Source organism: Notechis scutatus, chromosome 3 (assembly GCF_049901735.1).
Source record: "Notechis scutatus isolate UNSWTSFEM ecotype Mainland chromosome 3, rNotScu1.2, whole genome shotgun sequence".
NCBI lineage: Eukaryota > Metazoa > Chordata > Lepidosauria > Squamata > Elapidae > Notechis > Notechis scutatus.
Window position 1 is genome coordinate 188,031,257 of NC_142011.1, and position 21,582 is coordinate 188,052,838.

Consider the following 21,582-nt stretch of genomic DNA (forward strand, 5'->3'; position numbering starts at 1 on the left):
AGCTCTCATTTCTGTCTTGTCATAGACAGTAATCTGATGGGTTAAAGCTGTTTCTTCAGCTCTTGCTGCATCTTTCACAAGGTACTTGACCATTAGGAGGAGCTGGAGTTTGATGACTAAACATTGATTTTGCGAATGGCATTATCTGATTAATAGTCGGTGTGCATGTTTACATGAAAGGTCTTCATTAAAATCAGTTCTGAGTAAACAAATTTAAAATTAGGTGACACATTTCTGACTTGGAATAACAAGCTGGATGGATTATAACAACCTAAATAACTTTTCTTGAATATCTAGTTTTCAGGATTTGGTTCATCCATGTAATAAAATGGGCATATTATATATAAATAATATGGATATATTATACACAAATAATAATAGTAATAAATATTAGTTTGTATGCCAGTTTCTGGGGTTTATAGGACATTCAGATAGGTTAGGATGGGATGGGATAGGATACACAGTGTGTGTGCGTGTGTAGTGGGAATGTTCAGTGTTATATAATTTCATGATTTTTAAAATAGAAAGTTTTTTCCCCATTATTGTTATCCAGGCTCAACAATACAGTTTTTCTGTGCTCAGAATGACAAACAATAAAAAAATATTATAGAAACGGTCTTGATTTGTTTTCTATTTTACAATGATTTTATTAAAAGAAGAAAGTAAAATTGCAGAGGCATCGATCCATATTGATTTTATATTTTGTTAGGAATGTATGGTCCATACAATCTTATACATCAAAATGTTCAGAGGCACCCTCTCTCCCTCTCCCTCCCTACCTCCCCACCACGCATTTTATTTATTTATACACACACATGGATTTATGTGGGTGGATCCTAAAAGATATTAAGAGTTTTATGTATAAATAAGACAGAAATCAACAAACTGATATTGTACCAATTTCATTTAAAATATATGAGACCATAAATTTAGGGAGCTATTGTAAACAATTGGGTTTAGGATAATTTATATTCTGTTTTGGAGAGACAGTTTGGTGTAATGATTAAGAAATTAGGCTAGAATCCAGGAGACCGTGAGTTCTAGTCCTTTTTTAAGTACTGGCACTAAGCCAGTCAGGTGACATGGGCAAGTCACAATCTTACAGACTTAGGAAGGAAACAGTGCCAAAATCCTTGCCAAGAAAACTGCAAGGACATATCTATATGAGAATCAAACATGATTGAACAAAACAACAACAAAATCTCTTTTCATAATGAACTTGAATACACACACACACACGCACTTTAAGAAATTAGTCAAAGTTGTTCTCTTTGCTTCATCATACTGTTGTTCATACCAAATATTGAATAGGAATTCTGAGACATTTGAATGCAAGCAATCTGTATACACGATTGTAGATTAACAATCTGATTTTTTGTGGATGCCAATTGCTATTAGAACTACCTAGGAGCTTTCTGCTCCCTGTGACTTCTCTTTTAAATAGTTTTAATGAAAAAAATGTGTAGGAAGGCAGAATAATGTATAGCAAAATTCCACTTTCAAATATAATTTTACTTTCTAAAATGTAATTAAAATGCTCATTAGGCATTCTTAGAGAATAAAAATGATGGATGGCTGCAGTTTGACAATTATTTTGTTTTTGAATTATACTCACATTACACAAAAAAGAATCTAAGCTCAGCTGGAGTGAGCTTTTTCCAAAAACTAGAAGAAATGGGGAGGACATAACATATCCAGTTGCCTTCTGGTTAATAGGTGTTTTAAAATAGCTTTGTTTACATATACATTTAAAATCAGAGTGCTGTTACTTAAATCCCTAACATTATTCATACTATCCACAGATATGTAAATTTAATTCAAGTTTAATTTTTTTTCTTATTTTATTGCAAAATTCCAACTATAATTTTTGAAAAAATAAGCAATAGTAATAACGTGTTCTTTACCATAATTATCTTAGTTTATAGAAAGTTGTAATTATTTGTATAATATAATACATTAAACATACTAATATTACATAATTTTATTTTTTGTAATATATATTAATTAACCTATTACCCTGTTTTATTTTCATGGACATATTTTTTGTTTGTGTAACCTACAGAATTAACCCTAGAAACATAATCAGACACAAGCACTCAGATATCTTATTCACCAGACATGATTTAAAAGTTTTCGGCATAGTCACTTGAGGCAGTTTTATCTCTTGAAATAAGATGGATATATATGCAAAGAATAAGGAATATGATCTTGACAGAATTAAGCAAGAACCATTAGTAAGGTGATTGAATTGAATTGAAATTGAATTCTTTAATTGTCATTGTACGTATATACACAGTATACATGCAATGAAATTCACATACACCCAGAGACCAGACCCAACACACACACACACACACCAATCCCCAAACATGATGAGGAGTGAAAAATATGTCTCAGTCCAAAACAGACAAAAATAATTGGAAATGGAAATGGCTCAGACAGACACCTCACTAATTCATTGAACTGAACTACAAATAGTTAGAGGAGGTGCAACATAATCAAACTTCCAAAATTTTGTTCTAGTCAAATGTCAATAAAGCTAGTTTTAACTTTCCCATTGAGTTGATTACTTGCTATAGTCTACCTACTGGAGCTGACCATTTGGTTTCTAAGAAATATGATACATAGAGGCGACTGCATGTTATTATGCATAGTGTTATTATTTATATCCTATCTTTATTATTTTTACAAATAGCTCAAGGCAGGACACATATCCAGCTTACCTTTCTCCACCTATTTTCCCCATGACAACAACCCTGTGAGTTGAGTTGGGCTGAGAGAGAGAGTTCCTGGCTCAAGATTACCCAGCTGGCTTTCATGGCTGAGGTGGGACTTGAATTCACAGTCTGTTCATTTTTAGTCTGGTACCTTAACCACTAGACCATGTAGCTATCTTGCAGAAATGGAGGCAGACATTTACTTCAAGTCTAACAAGCTAATTGAGGAAAAAATATATAAAAAATCAGCGGAGTTTTTATGAAAGTTTAAAATTTCAATCAATTTAAGTGTATAGGAAACAAAAAGTGAATATAAAACAGGAACAGAATGCTAGCAAGGAAAAGCATTATATAATCGATTTCTACAAAAGATTGAGGGGAAAGTGGATAAAAATAAACCTGGCAATGTCTTACAACTGAAACTTTAAAAAAAGAAACAGAGGGCTTGATTTTGGCTGCTCAAGAGTAAGTTATTAAAACTAATTCATGTCAAGGCCATAACTGAAAATTCATCAAATGATTCAAAGTGCAAATTGTGCATAGAAGCAGAAGAAACAGTTGATAATATACTCATGCAATAAAGTCACACAAACTGTCAGCTTTGAAAGCCATATTAACACCAGAAGCTTCCATGTTGCCACATTCTTGTGCTTTGGAAATTGGGTGGAGGGATTTCATGGAGCATATGTAGTTAGACATAATAGTATTCTTCTTTACAATCAAGGTCATGTTATTCTTGCACCTGGATGAGTGGTTTAAGGGATGTCTCAAATTGGGACGGATGGTGATTGGGACATGTGATGGAATGATGGTTGCCAGGGGATGGATTTGTATTTTTTAATTATTGAAGGAAGACCCAGAACTGTCAGATTCGGATTTTTCCAGATGTGCCAGTATGACTTTTCCAATAAAAAGAAACTTTGAGAAAATGCCTGTTTCTGAGTTTTGATTGGAGTTTGGCTTTGCTGGAACGCTGACATAAACATTGTAAACAACATCCTAATATAGCCACCAAAATGATTCAGTGTAACATTTGTAAAAGTTGTCATATGCCAATAATGAAAAATTGATGGAAACAGACCTGAAAAAGTAGCAAAAAATGAGTAGGTTAAAATATTATCAGATTTCCAAATACAGACTGATAGTCCTGGCTGATAAACCAAGAACTATAACTGTAGCTGAAAAGAAGAAAATGTGATCATTGTATCGCAAAATACCAGAGAATGTAGAATAGAAAACAAAGAATTGGAGAAAATCAGAAAATGTCAAGATCTGAAAAATCAAAACTGAAAGATTAAGGCATAAGTTGGCTGTGGTCATTGCACTGATTATTCACACTCTGGGTGACATTTCAAGGATCTGGGGTGGCACTTAGAAAATCTGTGCATTGGCAACATTTCCATCAGTCAATTGTAAAATTATGTTGATACATTACATCATCCTAAATTCTGGAGGAGAACTTGATGAGTATTAAGGCCAACACCAGCTAAAGAACAGACTTCTACAACTTCACATTGCTGTAAAAAGATAATAAAGATGTGTGACCAATCAATAATAATAAACTATTGATAAGCCTTTAGTCCATATCAGAATATAAAATACAGGGCAATATAATACCATAATAATATACGCCAATTGAAGTGATGGTTGATACTGCTATCTTGAGTTTTCTGTATTAGTGCGCTGTTTAAGGTGATGGGTGGTAGGAAGTTAGAATGTTGGAAGACAGCTTGTCTAAGATACTTTCTCAAGCTTTACATCAGGCTTATCCGTGTTGCTTCAAATTCATACTAAACATGATTTCTGAAAGTTATTTCTTAAAACCTATCAAACTAAGATCTCTCTTAACATGAGGATTTTGTATTTTCCCTCAACAGGTCTACAAGATCAAGATTTTGTTGATTTCTCATCTATGTGAAGCAAAACACTTACCATTATGTTTAGCACTAAAAGGTCAGTTAATTGTTATCTTTCTTTCTTTTATTCCCTAAATCCACTGGACAACATGGACATGAAACAAAATATAAATATGATGTGAAAAGATAAATATGAATTATGTATACTTGTTCGGTAAACTACTTAGTCTTGATTACTAAAATAAGGCTATACATGAACATGTTGCAATAATGTTAGCATTTCTTTTTGAGGGATGAATGAACATATATACTTTATGCTTGTTGAGTTTTGGAATAAATTGAATTGCTTGGATATCCTTTGCTTAATAGCTAATTCATGTTCTACATATGACTTGCTCCTAGGTTATGTACCTTCACTCCAAAATGACATGGTATATGCTAGGAAATAATGCGTAGAGCTTAAGATCTATCCTAATTATCAGACAACTGCATCTCTTTCATTTCATGTTAGAAATGAACAATAAGCCTAAGCAAATCCTTCAGATTTCCTCTCCTCTCCTCCTCCTTACACTCCTCTCTTTGCCTCTCTGTTTGACATGCTAACCTTCATGTCCCACTTGTTATGGAATGAAGATTTATTTATTCAATTTATATGGCCACCTTGCTTGCAAAACCACTATGGACAGCTTCTTATAAACATTAAAATATTAGTGAAAAACAAAGCATATTAAAAAAAAAACAGTTTGTCAGGGTTGCAAACACTGTATTGCAATGACCCTTAGAGACAGATTCACTCAAGACTTTGACCTGGTGCCCAAAAGGACATCCAGGTTGTCAGTGTGAAAAATCTATAAGGCAAGGATCGTTCGATTTTCAAGGGGAAAATTGTTCCACATGGCTGTTGTTGTGATGGTACACTTACTGGGTCTTATCAGATGGTGTTGCTTTATAGAAAGAATTTGGAGCCTGCCAATGCTATTAGTTATGGTGGGGCTAGTGTTAGTTGTACAAATAACTTTACCAGTTCCATTAAAAGCCTTAAGAATTAATAATAAGGACATTGAATTGCACCTGGGACCCTACTGGAAACCAATGCAGCTTGCAGAGCAATATTGAAAAATAAACATATTAGGAAATACTGTACTTATAACTAGCTGTACAATTGATTTTTAAGACAGTTGTTGCTTCATAATGTAGATATAGCCTACATATACCAGGAAGCCCTGACAATTGTAACTCATTGCCTGATCAACACATAACTGGACTACTAAAATGTATTGTACATGGAAAACTGCTTTTGAGGATCACTTTGCAGCTGTAGTACAGTTGATTCAGAATGCAACACTCAGAGTGCCTACAAGAGAAATCCATTGTACAGTTACACCTATTTGCCTTGCTGGTTATCAGGAGGCTTCCAAGCCTAATTCAGAATGTTGTTTATTATCTCTATAATTCCATATAGTGTGATGCTGGAAATTTCCTAACTTAAATTCTGCCTGTCCTTTGGTGGCCCCTTAGCCAAGTCCTATTCTAGATCTCATTCCCAGGAACTGAAGGAAGGAAGGCTTTCTCTGTAATGGGTTGCATATTCTGAAACACATTGATGTTGAAGATCTACTTGCCCTTGTCCCTCTTAATGTTTTGTGAGGGTTTTTTTTTAGAACCAATCTTGTTGTTTAAATCTGTCCGGTTCATTGCAAACAACCATTTGAAATAGTTGTATAATCTTGATTAGGTGAGGTTTCCAATGTTTTTTAAATATTACATATACCACTTAGATATTTTAGATTGGGCTAGGTATCTAAATATTACATGTGTGCATTTAAGCTTTCTGGAATTAAGAACTATTGCATACTGCCTCTAAACTTACTATTTAATATATACCAAAGCTAACAGCATTTGTTACAAAAGTGGATGTTGACGGCTCAAAATAATAAATGGCAGCTCCTTGTGTTTTGTAACCTATCTGAAAAAGCAAAGCAGGTCATACCAGTTAATACCTAAATGAGAAACCATTAGGGAATCTCAGGGCTGTGGACTAGACTGCAAAATACAACAAAACAAGGCAATGGGGAAATCATTGTTGCAAAGAAAACCACATGGATGTTTCCATGTAGTCATCAGGAGCTGAACTCAACTCAAAAGATATTTAATGTAATGAACTATAGGTTACCACCAAAGTCATATTCATAGCATACATTCAACTCTATTGTATGGCTGGGCAGAATGAGACACTTTAACATTGTATTTTTTTTTGTGCTCATCTTTAAAATATGATACTTTCCATCTTTGGGGTTATAATGCAGCAAAGCAGTAGAAGATGAGGAAGTGATATCTGTACATTTCTGGGTGAATTTCTTTCTCCCTCTCTTTTACATATACATTACAAATATACAATAATGGGAAAATTTAGGAGAGAAAATCACTAGTTCCAAGGACAACAACAGGCTCAGGTTACTGTCTTCAGTGTTTACTCCAAACTGCAAATTTCCATTGGACTCTAAGCAGTTCATTTTAGAAAAGAAAAACATGTCTCTTTAAAAAAAAAAAATCAGTATCAGCAAAGGGGTGGAAATTGTAGAAGGAAAACAGAAGCAGGAAACTGAAAGAGCTTTATTGATTCAGTTCTTGGAAGAACATGCACATACTCTGTTTAGTTGGGGGACCTAAATATAATTGGGAGTTTTTTTTGTAAACAAACACAGAGATAAAACTTTAACAAGAGTTCTTGAATCTTTCTGCTGAGGTGGAGTGTTACTTTAAAGAGGAAAAAATTGAATTATTCAGGAAAGACAATTAAAATATGGTTTTGCTCTCAGAGGAAATCTGTAAAACAGAGCTTGCGATGTAAACAAGATCTATATAACAAATTACTGCGATTTCAAGCATAAATAGTCTCTTGCCAGACAGATAAAGCCATTACAATATTAGCTACTTGAGCCCTCTGTTTCCTTCTTTGCTCTGAATGATCAGACTAGGTTGGAATCAAGTTGGAATTAATTGGAATGTACTTTTAGCCTTGTACAAAAATGATGCTATTTTATTATTGTACTTTTATATTATGCTTGGGAAATTAGCTAACTAGTGATCTTTATCAAACATTTAATTTTAGCAAGCAGTTTTTAGCTTTTAGTTTAAATATTTTTATTACTCATTGATCAGATTGGACTGCATGATAGGAAAAAAAGAAGAAGAGATAATATGAACTTCCTGGACCACAGGCTTCATCCAACTTCCCCCGAACAGTTAAAAATGGACAAACGTAAATAAGTAATTTGAGCCTTGTATACTTGTCAAACAGATAGGATCCCCTAGAGTGGGATTTATAAGTAAAGACTGAAAGTCATCCATTTTTAGAAATTTTCTGTATACTGAAGGAGAAATCGGATAGCAACAGAACCCCTCCCTCCTCTGAGACTCCTGCCGTCTGTTCAGCAGCTTCACTGCAGGATGGGAATGATATGGATCTAAAAAAGGAGATGGTAACAGATTTTATAACAGACAGCCTTTGTTGAAGCATAGGCAGTAATTTCAAAGTTCAAGTTGGTGACCGCAATTAAAAGAAACTAAGATGGACTCTCTAAAAGAAAGTTTCATAAAGTCTATTGAAAGCCAACAGAAAAGAAAAAAAACAATGAGAGACTGCTAGGGCATGTATCCTTAGCGCAAAATCCACTAATTGTGCTCAACACACAGCAGCGGAGAAGAAAGAAAGCTGGTTTTATGTCCAGACTTGACAGGAAGAAAAATGATGGTCAGGGAGAACCTAATGTCTAGTATGGAAAAAGGAGTGGGGAGGAAATAGAAATTGTTATTTGCATTTGAGACAGGTAAAAGGTAAAGGTAAAGATTCCCCTTGCACATATGTGCTAGTCATTTCTGTCTCTAGGGGGGCAGTGCTTATCTCTGTTACAAAGCTGAAGAGCCAGTGCTGTCTGAAGATGTCTCCGTGGTCATGGGCCGGCACGACTAAATGCTGAAGGTGCACGGAACGCTGTTACCTTGCCACCAAAGTGGTCCCTATTTTTCTACTTTTGAACTGCTAGGTTGGCAGAAGCTGGGACAAGTAACGGGAGCTCATTCCATTACACGGTGCTAGGGATTCGAATCACTAACCTTTCTGACAAGCTCGGTGTCTTAGCCACTTACAAAAACTAACAGAAGAATGAGTAGAGAATACTTGGACTTAAAAAAAGGCAATTACCCTGTCCTTGAACTGGCTTCACATGCTTCTTTACTAGTATCTGTTAAATCCGCTGAAAGTGAAATAGTTACTATCCAGAAGAGTAACAACTTATAGTTTCAAATATGTTGTTTAAAGGAATCTCATCTTGGGCAACTTAATATTTTCAATATTGATGTTCTTACAGAGAAAATTATTCTGCTTTTAGTTTAGTTTGCTCATGAGAATACTGTTTTTTTTACATAGTAATAAATTTAACTGAGATAAACTCAAGGATGCCCCACCAGTAATGCCCTTGAGAAGCTATGATTTGCCATATCTATAAAAAGAGATTGCATTGATGAATCTCTAGAAGCAAGGCTAATTGGCTCTTTTGGTACCTTGCCAGTCTCTGAGCAAGTGGACATCCTAAAGCACCTGGATGAGTTGCAAACTCTGGTAACAATGTGCTGAATGGTCAAATCACTAATCAATTTGGTCTTCCTAGCTGCCTAGGACTGTTGCAATGAATCTGAGAAGCAAAGTACCAGGATTGCTGTTATGACCTTGGGGAAAACCCAGATATAATTAATGAAAAGTCCCTTGAGGTTGACCTTAATTCTCCCAGACTGCACTTGAAAAAGTGGTGCAACAGTTATTTTTTTCAGTGCATAAAGATGCAGAAATGAAGATCCTTTTGGGGGGGCTCAATCAGATCAAGGCTACTCATTTGCCTTCAGGTTTTCAACTTGTATGCCCTAGCAAACATCAGTTTCAGAATTAATAAAAGGACAAGATGAAGATTCTAAAAACCCAACTACTACAGGGAGGAGTACTTTTTTTCTCCATTTAGCAAAGACTTAATGGGCAAAAGCCCAGCTGTGGATCTTGTGTTCCTCTCATAATTGCCCACTAGTCCATTATTACCTCCATTAAATTTGACTTTAATGATTGTCCACCTTGACATTCAATCTATTATTATCTCCTTTAAAGCTGATTCTAATGATAAAAAAAGAATATCCCTTCATGCTGTTGGTATCCAGGAAGTATTATCTTTGTCTATGCCTTTCACTGAAATTATGGCAGGTTCTTCTGCCATTCTGCTCATGGAATATAAATGGACAGAACAAAAGTCCAAAGACTTTGTATGAATTATGTTGCCAAGATAGTATACATTTATTTCAGGAAACCTAGCCAGCTTGCTTTTTGATGGTTACAAGTCCTTTTCACTGCTAGCATTGTCCAGAACAAGATGAGGCACAATGATGTGAGGTTCTATGTTCCCAGATTACAATTAAGCAAAACATTAAAATCATTGCTAGATCAGTGTTTCTCAACCTTAAGGTGTGCAGACTTTAATTCCCAGAATTCTGCAAGCTGAAGGCCACACATCTTAAAATGTTGCTGGGAGGTGAAATTCACACATCTTAAAGTTGCCAAGGTTGATGAGATACAGTGTGCTAGACCTATTGGAGTTTTATGCAATGCTGCTAAATAATGTCATGCTATTATTGGTTAATGTATACATCCCACCTTTGTGAAATCATCCCCAAATTAACATCTTGTGGACCAAATTAGGTGCTGCTTATTTGGGCAATTTCATACTTATTTACCCCTTTGCTGACATTTTAATGCAAGAATGGAAATGATAACATACTCTTTGCTAAGTTCATCAATATCCTCCTGATACAGGTGCACTCTCTTCTTTATATACCTGGCATTAAGAGAATGTGTTAGGGAACTATAAGGATTGTTTTTATTATAAATATTAAGCAAGCTAAATTTATATCCACTGGAGGGATCTATTAGTAATGATTTTCTTCCTGAATTTTCTTGTGAGACCGTCCTTGGTTAATTATAGGATTAATCAAGGAAGTGGCCCATTAAAAAAAAATTAGAGAGCTAGAAGTAGCAATAGCACTTAGACTTATATACACTTCACAGTGCTTTACAGCCCTCTCTAAGTGGTTTAGAGAGTCAGCATATTTCCCCCAACAATCTGGGTCCTCATTTTACCAACCTCGGAAGGATGGAAGGCTAAGTCATCCTTGAACCTGGTGAGATTTGTACTGTCAAATTGCAGGCAGCCAGCAGTCAGCAGAAGTAGCCTGCAGTACTGCATTCTAACCATGCACCACCACAGCTTAGCTAGTCATTTAGTTAGCGTCTTCCTAGCATCAGAGCAGTAAGGTAATTTGATCAATTCTTTTTAGAAATAGACTTTACTCTCATCCAGGCTAGATGAATGCATCAGTGAAAAGTGAGTGACTTCTGAGAAAGCTTCATAGATTTTTTCTTGTAATAGTTGAGGTGGACTTGGAAATGTGTATCTTACAGAATAATATTAATTTTATTTAGCTACTCCAGCCACCATTATGTGCTTTGATACTAGACCCAAAAAAGGAAAAAAATCTGAAAGTTAGGCTTATCCATTCAACCCAGGTTTGATTCTTACTGCCTTGAGCCAAGAATGAATTGGTTAAGTTATTTAAACTATCCAGCTTCACATTCCATCCAGTTTTTTTTTTTTTTTTTTTGCTATAAAAATCCAGTGCAAATAGAATTTTCTAGGACCTGCTGGCCACAATTCCTAACATTACAAGTTCGGAATCTACTCTGATGGCTTTTTTCCCCATTCAATTTCTGAGCCCCTTTCTACTATTTCCTAAAAGCAAAGTATACAAGTGTCATTTGGGGCCAATACATTCTCAAGACAACTTGCTTGATTAAATCAATATTAACCCCCATCACAAGTTCTGAAAAACAACAGATTGCTATACAACTTAAGCACAATAAAGACCCAGGAAGAAATTTTTGCTGAAGTCCTACATAATAATTTGGAATGATGGACCACTATATTAACTCCCACATTTAATTACACTGATTATATGTACAGTGTATATGTAAAGGATTGGAGTTTAGGTATTATACTTCCCATTTATAAGATGGACAATCAAGAGTAACCTGCCAACTATCAGCCTTTCATCTTAAGGATAAGTAAGTTTACATAATAACTTTCCAATTGTGTTAATTCAGAACATATTTTGGCAGATGAACAGGCAGTTTCTAGAACTGAATTCTTTGACCATTTCTTTATACCGCAACACCTGGCTGAAAAATATTCACCTGAGCCGGGTGCTGCATTATGCATTACATGTATTGATCTTGAATCTACATGATATCATTTCCAGATCAGAGTTGTAGGTAAACTCATAAACCTACAATAGAAAAAGGACTATTTCTACTAATGTACAAACTTCATGAGAACATTTGGTGGCTAAATGGTTGGATGATACAAGCAAGTCAGAAATTTTAAATATCTGGACATAGTCATCCAGAAACTCTACCAATCACAATGCCAAACTATGTAATGCAAAACATAGAAAAGACCAATGGCAGTTGTATAATGCTTCCACTTACGATGACAGAGGGAAACAGCAAATCCCAGCAGTAAAGCTTTATTTGGTTAAAGTACACATGTCAATTTTGCTTAGCTCTTAGTTGATACTACACAGTTCCTTTGTTCCTCTGGAGCAGATTCAAACCCAAATATTGAGGACTATATTTAAACTGGCTCCATGTGGTAACTAAGAAGGGAGCCTAGCCTGGTTATAATAAAGTAGAAATGAGATATAGATTTGCATTGTTGACGACTGGTTAAAGTTACTGTTTTTTTTTCATAAGGTCTAGGATTCCAATTCAGTGCAGACATTTACAAATCAAGATGGAAAAGACATCCCTGAAAAAAACTGCAACACTATGGGTTCTCAGGAGAGGCCATTCTAATGAAAGGGAACTGATCAAGTAATCATTGCCCTCAAGCAACACACTAGAAGTTTAGGCATCCAGTTGGATCAATCTGTCCTATTTCCTAACTCCAGTTAAGGTCTTAAAAATGTATAAATGAAGGGCAACCCCCTGAAAAATTCTTGGTAGTAGTTGACTGGAGATGACAACTTTTTCTTTTCTGGAAAAAAGGAATTGACCTTGACTTGGCTTGGAGAACATACACTAAGTGGAATTATACATTGGCTTCTCCGGGAGAATCCAACTCTTGAAATAAAATCCAAATTTTATTTCAAGTTGTTTTGTACTACAACAAAGGCTTAGCTGTTTGAATTTGTGTACTACATACAACTATAAAATACATTTGTTTCAGGGCTAAAGATGGATGTGTGCATGGCTAGATGTGGCCTCTGATGGTTTACTTTCTTGCAGCATTGTGAGACATAATTGAGCTGAGCTCATGGTTATTATGTAGAGCCCAACTGTGCAATTTTCTTGGCCCCAGTAAGAATTGATTCTTTCTTTGATGTATTTTCAACTTCCCTGGAAGTCTCCCAACCAAGTAGTTGCTTGGACCGGGTCAGCCAAATGTTGCTCTTTACTAATACTTGTGGAATAAATTATACTTAAATGGTCCTAAAGATCATATTTAGTGCATAACCCTGGGAACCACCTCGGGTTACTGAAGAAATTTCCATTGCATGTCTGTGGTAAAACTATAAAGGGGACAGAATGGGATAGAATTGGAATCAATGCATTTAAGGAGAAGGGTATCTCAGAAGAGACAATAGGGCTTATGTGGAGAAATGACATTCCAACAAATTCCCCTCATCCCAAAGGAATTACTCCTTGAGATGAGAGAGAGAGAAAACATGGAATTATAAAGAAGGCTACTCTTTTCATAATTATTCGAAATGATGATTAATAACAACAAACTAATAACCATAATAGATAAAATCAGGGACTGTTAAGTGCACAAGATCACACGTGAAGTTCCAATTAAACTGATTTATTTCATAATCATACCTATGCCAAGAGTCTAATGGTTAGAACTATCTTGGTGTCAGATAAGAATCAACAGAATTTAAGAGGGGTTAGTCCATTTGTGGCTACATAGGGACTCTAGGCTGATTTCTCTTTTAACTCCAGGTTCTGCCACTTTTCCTACAGGGACTTCCTGAACTCATGAGAGTTATGAAGAAAATATGATAGATTTTTTTTTTTTAAATCACACTGTTCTAAAGAATGAGTCAGGCACTGCTTCTTTTTTTCCTCAAGGGCTAGGTAATAAATATATACACACAATTTAGGAAGACTTAGGCTCAGCACTCAGTACTTCTGTTGTTCCAAACACTTGTACTAAGCCAAGCCAATTGCATCTTTTTGATTTATAGCTACTGGGGCAAACAGCTGTGAGTCACTTGTCATCTTTGCTTTTCTTAAAGCTTCAGCAAATCTTAACAGATGTCTTGCAGGATATGGAAGCGCTCTTCTCTACTGCTGGCTGACGGCCGGTAAAAAGAACAAGAGAAATTTTTTGAGAAACAACAAGACAATAAATTGTGGGATATGGGGTTTACCTGGCTATGGCCCCAGAAAAAGGTTTATGTTGATTCCTTATCCTGAATGTTTGAGAACTACTCCTATTAGGAAGTGACTGCATAACAATACATTATACTTTGATTTTGAAGACACAAAATAGTCAATTAGTGGAGTGAAGCTGAGTTGATCCTGTTGTGGCATATTTTTATTATGCAGTACAATATTGGATAAAGGATGGTCAGTGTTATCTCTTTTTTAGCTGTCTCATTTATTATGTTCACTTTGGTATTACTGGTTATAATATAGAGGCAGTTCCTAGCTGTTTCCCAGTGTAGTTTACTGTCTAATGTTTATACCATGGCTTTATTGTATTGAACAGCAATTATTCAGGAACATCCAGGAGAGGATAATTGAAAATTGGGCAGTTATTTATTTAGTGGATGGCAATTGAGAATGGAGTAGATTACCACCAGAGGGTGATTCTGACAACTGCAGTAATTTTTGAGAACCTCTCTGAATTTACTCTGTGATATTGTACTGTAATTGTCAAATCAAAATATTCATTGATTTTTTTTTTGCCTGTGTTATATCTTGATCTTTGGGATCTCTGTTCTATCTTTCTCATCTGCTTAGAACATGTTGTGTCATTGCTGGCTTGATATTTTGCAAGATCATGATATAAAGATACTTGCATTTCCAAAATGTGTAAATATTTATTTCCATGACATAATTCAAAATACGATTTAAGTTTGTAAGTTCTACTAATCACATTCCAATATTTTGGAGATTTTTGTTTTTCTATTCCAAATCTTGTCAACAGCATTTGACCAGCATTTTATTCCTTGTTGCTATCACCTAACTGAATTGTAATAAACAAACAAATTTCAAAAAAACCAATCATTTGAAATAGAAATGGTAACTCCAGAGACGAACCTAGTTCCCTTCTGTGCATGGAATGGAGCTGAATTCCTTTGACTGGCAATCTCTCAGCTATTTCCAAGAGACAATAGGAAGCCCAAATACAAGCATGGAGCAGTGAGCCACATGTAAAACAGAGAGTGGGAATGCCTTAGGAGCAGAGGTAGTATTCTTCAGGTTCTGACCAGTTCTGGAGAACTGGTAGCAGAGATTTTGAGTAATTCGGAATACCACCTCTGACTGGCTCTGCCCCCATCTATTCTCTGCCTCCTGAGTCCCAGCTGATCGGCTGAGTCTTCTTTTGTTGCCTTGCACAGGAGAACAGATCTGGAAAGCAGGTTAGTGGGGTGAGGAGGGAATGGGGATTTTACAGTATCCTTCCCTTGCCATGCCCACCAAGCCATGCCATGCCCACCAAGCCATGCCCACAGAACCGGTAGTAAAAAAAATTGAATAGCACCACTGCTTAGGGTGGGAAAGGTCCTGAGAGACCTAGCATAAGTTGTGTGAGAGGGTCTCTTCTCAGTGGCAGAACATCTTGCTGGATGAGAATGCATGAATTAGTTCCTCAGAATTCTTCTCCAGAGCAAGGAGTGGACCAGGATTGCCCATAAGTGCTCCATATAGTGGCTCCCTGTGAGACCATAAGATGTGGTCTCTGGTGGGTTTAGATCTCTGGGCACTGGGGTAAGGTCATTACTCCTAAGTTGCAGCTTAGTGTATTTAAAAGCAGACTGGGTTCGCATACTTCATTTCTTAACCGCTTTCAGAAATTGCTAATTAATGGCCTTTTGGATGTTAAGAACATTCAGAAGGGCAAGTTTCATGATAGCTGGGAAAGTGTTGTTGCTTAGAAAAGAAAGGATGATAAGAGGAGACTATGAAAATTGAATCGAAGGCACTAGAAAGAACTAAATCTTATAATTAAAGAAGAGACTCTTTAAAACAAACACTTTTTTCCAAGCTTTAATTAAATACTGTCCAGGTTTGAGGGAGAAAAGACTAGTGTTCAATAGAGCAATGGACAAAGGAGACACACACACACGCACACACACACACACACACACACACACACACATCCATTACATGATAATGAGGGTATATGAAAATACAACAAAATAGGGCTAATGTTACTATTGTCTATCTGTTTAGGCCAACAGGATGTCTTGTTTCCTTATTTAATAAAGTATGTTTTAAGCAGATCACACTATTAAAGTATGCTACCATTTATTTTAACAAAACTAACAGAGTGCATAGGCTTCCTATAAGTGTAGCATCACTTATTTCAAGCAATACATCGCAGAAAATCTGTTGCCATAAAAACAGCAGCAGAATGGCCAGAATTTGTTTTAGGCTCATGATAATCAGATTTTTGAAGCCTGATTCCACCAAATTAGATGTGATGTTACAAAAGTCAGAATCTAGATTTCAAAAAATCTCTTTCCTTTGTTTTTCTTGTCTTATAAAAGAACTATTATAAGTTTAAACAGATGTTAGACATTCTGCGTCTGACATTTTAAAAACAGAACTAAAAGAAAGCTGCTATTATTTTGGGTGTTTTCTGTGAAAAACATTCTTGTGATAGACAGTTGCAAAGTAGCCAGATTTTGTGTGTTTCTAATATTGCATAAAAAAGGGAGAAATAGATAGGGGCAGCCTTTCAGATTTTAGCAGTAGTGAGCCAATCACATAAGAGATTATTCAAGGCATTGGAAACTCTGTCAGCAACATGATCTCTCACTGTTTTTCAGTAGAAAAATAAAGTATGCTAGTAGTGATTCTGAGAATCTCAACAAATCTATTCTTGGTGCAAATAATCACTGGAAAATTACAACTGGAAAACTGACAAAGGTTGCTTATACCTGACACAAACTATTTAATTTATTAAAGCAGTTTTTAAAATAGCATAGCATAGCAAATAGTTTCCTATGAGTAGAGCTTGGAACAAAGGTTTTGTGTAAACACATCCATAAAGTTTTCTTGGCTACATTGCAGAAATGATTTGTTATTGCCTTTCTCCTGTCACCTATTTATCTTGCAAGCTTAAATTTTTGTGGTCTGCATCGAAGACTGATCCTGCTTAGTCCATGTAAAGTTAGCCAGGTTTTGCCTAAGAAATTTGATGCTGTCTCTTAAGTATTTGACATTTTCACCTTGAAGTTGTTTTCAGAAAATTTAAAAGGATACACTGTAATGTTAGTTACATTTAGAACTTTGTATTTTCCAGTGTTCTCAATACAAAGTCCCTTATGGAAATGAAATTTTGTAATTAAAATATATTTAAATAGAAAAATAGTATTTTGCTAACATATTAAATTATTTGATGCAATGAGGTAGAATTATCTATGTATATAAAAGTGAAATAACACTCACACATCATCACAAAATCTCTAGAACTGTAAAGCCTACAAACTTGAAATTTGGTACGTATGTTCCTCCTGGCTTCTAGGTGCTCACTAAGAAAAGATTTTTTGAAAGGACCATCAGAGCATTAGTATTTTGTATATTATTATTAACACACTCTGATGCTAAGGTCTTCTACCCCTCTCCCCACCTGAAAAGAAATCAGTTCCATATGCAAAACACAAGCAGAGGAAAGGAGTTTCAGTTTTAGTTTCACAGCACCAAGCAGCTTTACTACAGAACAGTTGAGCTAAGCCATGCCCAGGTTCTTGCTGCCTCCTTCTTACTCACACAGCAAATACTGTTTCAGTTTCCAAACAGCCCTGAACACACTGACAAGACACTAGGGCTGCTGGTAGGCAGAGGCAGAATTATTTCCCTTTATTTTCCTCCCCAAAAACTAAGCCTGATCACATAGTTTCATAGCAAAGCATGGATATCGAGCTAGTATAGAAATAAAAGAAACTGATCATGAATTTATTATTAAAGTATTATTTTAATATTTAATTCATATTCATAATTCATAATATTAATATTATTTTAGGTAAAGGATATCAATTACTTTACTTTCAACTGTAATTACTTATTGTATAGATTTAACAATATTTTAATTTGTTTTCTATTAATGTTTTATAACACATATTTGGGCCCTTTTATAAATCCTGCAGAGGGAAGTGGAATGCTGCTTGTATTAGAGATTTATTAATTCTTATGGCAATTATTTAAAAATGTTGCCGCCTTATGGCATTAAAATGTTATACATTTCAACATTTGATTTTTTTAAAAAAATGTAAGCACTTAAAATATTTTGTTTGAACATTTGATTGGGAGTCTCAAGTACAATTTCATATGCATTTTGTGTCTAGTTTTAATACCTCTTTCCATTAAAGTTTTAATTATACATACAGCATGTAGAAAGACAGTCTTCCAACTCTGCTCCAGATATACCAAATAATTATTTCTTGATAATGCCCAGTTGAATTTCACTGATGGAAATCTTTTTATAAAAATGTCACTATCATGTTGTTTGTCAACATTGCTCTTCTACTAAGGTTTAAACATTGGGGAGTGGGACAATAATTAATAGAGAAAAAAATAAATGTTGTTCTGCTTCTCAGTTGCCAGTTCTTTTAAGAATGAAGGCTAATTTGTTCTCTATCAACTTCAGTTTGCAAACAGCATTTAGTTGTTGTATCATCTTGTTTCCTCTATCAATATGATTATAATGACTTACATAAGTGTGCTAGTGTGAAGATCTTTAATTAGTCAATAAAATAAAGATCACTGTCTCCTACAAATGATTCAGACTAGATTGTATGACAAAATTGGCTTTTGAAAAGAACTTTTAAATCATGAACAAAAAGTTTTTTTGTGAAATGCATAAACACCTAAGAGATAAATAAATGTGTGTAGCAGTTATTCAGTTCCATACTAACTGAGATAATTAGTTTATTAGAATCTTCAGGATTCTCTTAGAAAAATTGATAAGAGTATCAATCAAGTATTAGTGGAGAAGCAAGACTAACCAGGCCTAATGCTTTAATAATATTCTTATTAAAGCACTAGGCTTTGTTAAGTCCTGCTCCTCCACTAATATCACTGAAAGGATATAAAATTCCTATATATAGTTAACATAAGTAAATTTTTCATGCATACAGCAATAGGAGTAATAACAGCAGTACTAGTACTTTTTTTACAATCATTGACCAGCTCATTCATACATGTTGACTTCTATATGAGCCAGAATTCTGTCATATAGACTAGAGAACTTAACTTAAATCGAAGCCAAGGTGTATATAATCAGAGTACAAATGTTTTTTTCTTCTGCAATCAGTTGAATATTTTATTTAATTGATTGATATCTCACCTTTCTATTTTGGTGACTAATGTTTGGCCTGATCATTTGATGAGTTCTTTGGCTTTTTAAATGCTTGATTGAGATATTATGCAAATGTTACATATTCATTGTCGGTGGTCCTCCCTCGTTAAAAAAAACCATAAGAATAGTCTCTTAGATGTTTAGTGATTAATTGCGTCTTTGAAGGAAACACTATGTCACCTTCCTCATATTTTGGTGCTGTCCTTGGTTCTGAATTTCATTTTTCATTATTTGCTTGGAATATAAAAAAGAGAGAACAGAATTTTAGAAGACTCAGAGTTGAAAAGGTAATTAAATCGAATCCAGACACCACCAATTAGAACAATTTCCAGGGAAGATTGTGTTACAAAATTGCCTTTTTTTAAAATTTATTTTTATTTTTTTTTATTTTTTTTATCAATTTTTATTGGTTTTTAAAACAAACATAAACAAACAAAACATAAAAACATCAAATCATCTTCCATATATGTACATACAGTGTGCCGGTTCATTTACAAATTTTTTGTGCTTCCATTTCATAGTCTTCAATTATAATTACATTGTATATAATCTCGTATTTTCAATCAATATATTAAATACATTAATATCATTATTAATCAATCATTTGACTATACTTTTATTCATTCATGTTTTCCAAAATGATCATATTTTACTTAATTTGTTTCATGACAATTCATATTATCATCCCAGATCTATCCTAGAATCATTTTGTAGATATAATAAGAAAAGAATACATCTTTATATATTTATTATTTTCTAAAAGTCTACATATTTCATTACTATATTTTATTGTCTAACCATTGATAGAATAGATCCCAAATTTTATAAAATTGTTTATCATCTTGTTCTCTAATTTCAAATGTCAATCTACTCATTTCAGCACATTCCAATATTTTCTTAACGATTTCCTCCTGTGATGGTATTTTCTCATTTTTCCAGTTTTTAGCAAGTACAATCCTAGCCGCTGTTAATACATTTACAATCAGGTATTTCAAGTCTTTACTATATATTTCAGGTAAAATTCCCCCCAAAAATATTTCTGGTTTCAAATCTATATTTTTTTTTGTCATTTTTTCCAACCACATGTGGATTTTAGTCCAGTATTTTTTAGCATCCGCACAAGTCCACCACATATGGTAATATGAGCTAGGTATCTGATGACATTTCCAACATTTTTTGGATTTATTCTTGAACATTCTTGCTATTCTTGTCAGGGGAAAGTGCCACTTATAAAACATCTTATACAAATTTTCTTTATATGCTGTTGACATTGTCATTTTATAATTTTGAGACCACAATTTTTGCCATTTCTCTAGATCAATCCCATATCCAAAATTCTTCCCCCAAGCAATCATTGTTTCTTTAATTTATTCTTCTTCTAGTTTAATTTCTAATAAATATCCATACAATTTTTTAATCACCTTTTCATTAGTACCTGTCAAAATCTTATCTAAGTCGGTCAATTTATCATAGAAACCTTCTGTTTTAGAATCTTTAACATACCTTGAATGTATTTGCGCATATGAAAACCAATTCATCTTTATACCTTGTTCCTCTAGTTTTTGTATAGATTTAAGTTCACCCTTTTCATTCAATATTTCGCCATATCTAACTGTTTGTTCCTTTTTGTATATTATAGGATAAGAAAATGCTTCAATAGTCGATAGCCAGACTGGAATTTTCAAATAATGTTGTCTTTTAATCTTCTCCCAATTTAACCACAGAGACTCCCGTATATAATGTCTTCTAAAGTACTCCTGTGTTTAGTTCCTTTATACCATAAAAAAGCATGCCACCCCAACAACAGGTCATGTCCTTCTAATGTCAACAATCTAGTATTTCTTAATGTTATCCATTCCTTAACCCACATCAAATTTGTAGCTTGGTAATACAACTCCCAATTAGGCAAACCAAATCCTCCTCTTATTCTAGCATCTTGCAAAAGTTTAAATTTTATTCTCACTTTCTTACCTTGCCATATATATTTCAACACAATTTTATTTAAATCTTCAAAGTAGTCTTTTCCAAGCCTAATTGGAATTGTTTGAAACAAATATAAAATTCTGGGTAATATATTCATCTTGATTGTTGATATTCTCCCTATTAATGACAGTTGTAAATTTTCCCATTTCGCCAAATCTAGCTCTATCTGCTGTTTAAGTTTGATGTAATTATTCTCTTTTAGTGTACTGCATCTTGCTATCAAGTATATCCCCAAGTACTTGATCTTATTCGTGACCTGAATTTTCAATAGGTCTGCCAATTCTTCCTTTTGTCTTGATAGCATATTCTTTGTCAAGATCTTTGTCTTATCTTTAT

The 21,582-nt window shown here is 34.5% G+C and overlaps 1 protein-coding gene across 10 annotated transcripts in view; it reads left to right on the forward strand.

Annotated features, from left to right (window-relative positions):
• OXR1 (oxidation resistance 1) overlaps nt 1-21,582 on the forward strand; it is a 247,443-nt gene that overhangs the window by 27,468 nt on the left and 198,393 nt on the right. For 8 of the 10 annotated variants that reach the window (XM_087962090.1, XM_087962093.1, XM_087962098.1 and 5 more), the window contains exon 2: nt 4,595-4,670. In XM_087962090.1, the coding sequence (XP_087818216.1) occupies nt 4,654-4,670 (17 nt within the window). In that variant the 5' untranslated portion in view covers nt 4,595-4,653. Of the gene's footprint in view, nt 1-2,695; nt 2,827-4,594; nt 4,671-21,582 lie in introns of all 10 variants that reach the window. The other 2 variants (XM_087962091.1, XM_087962094.1) reach the window with 1 other exon arrangement.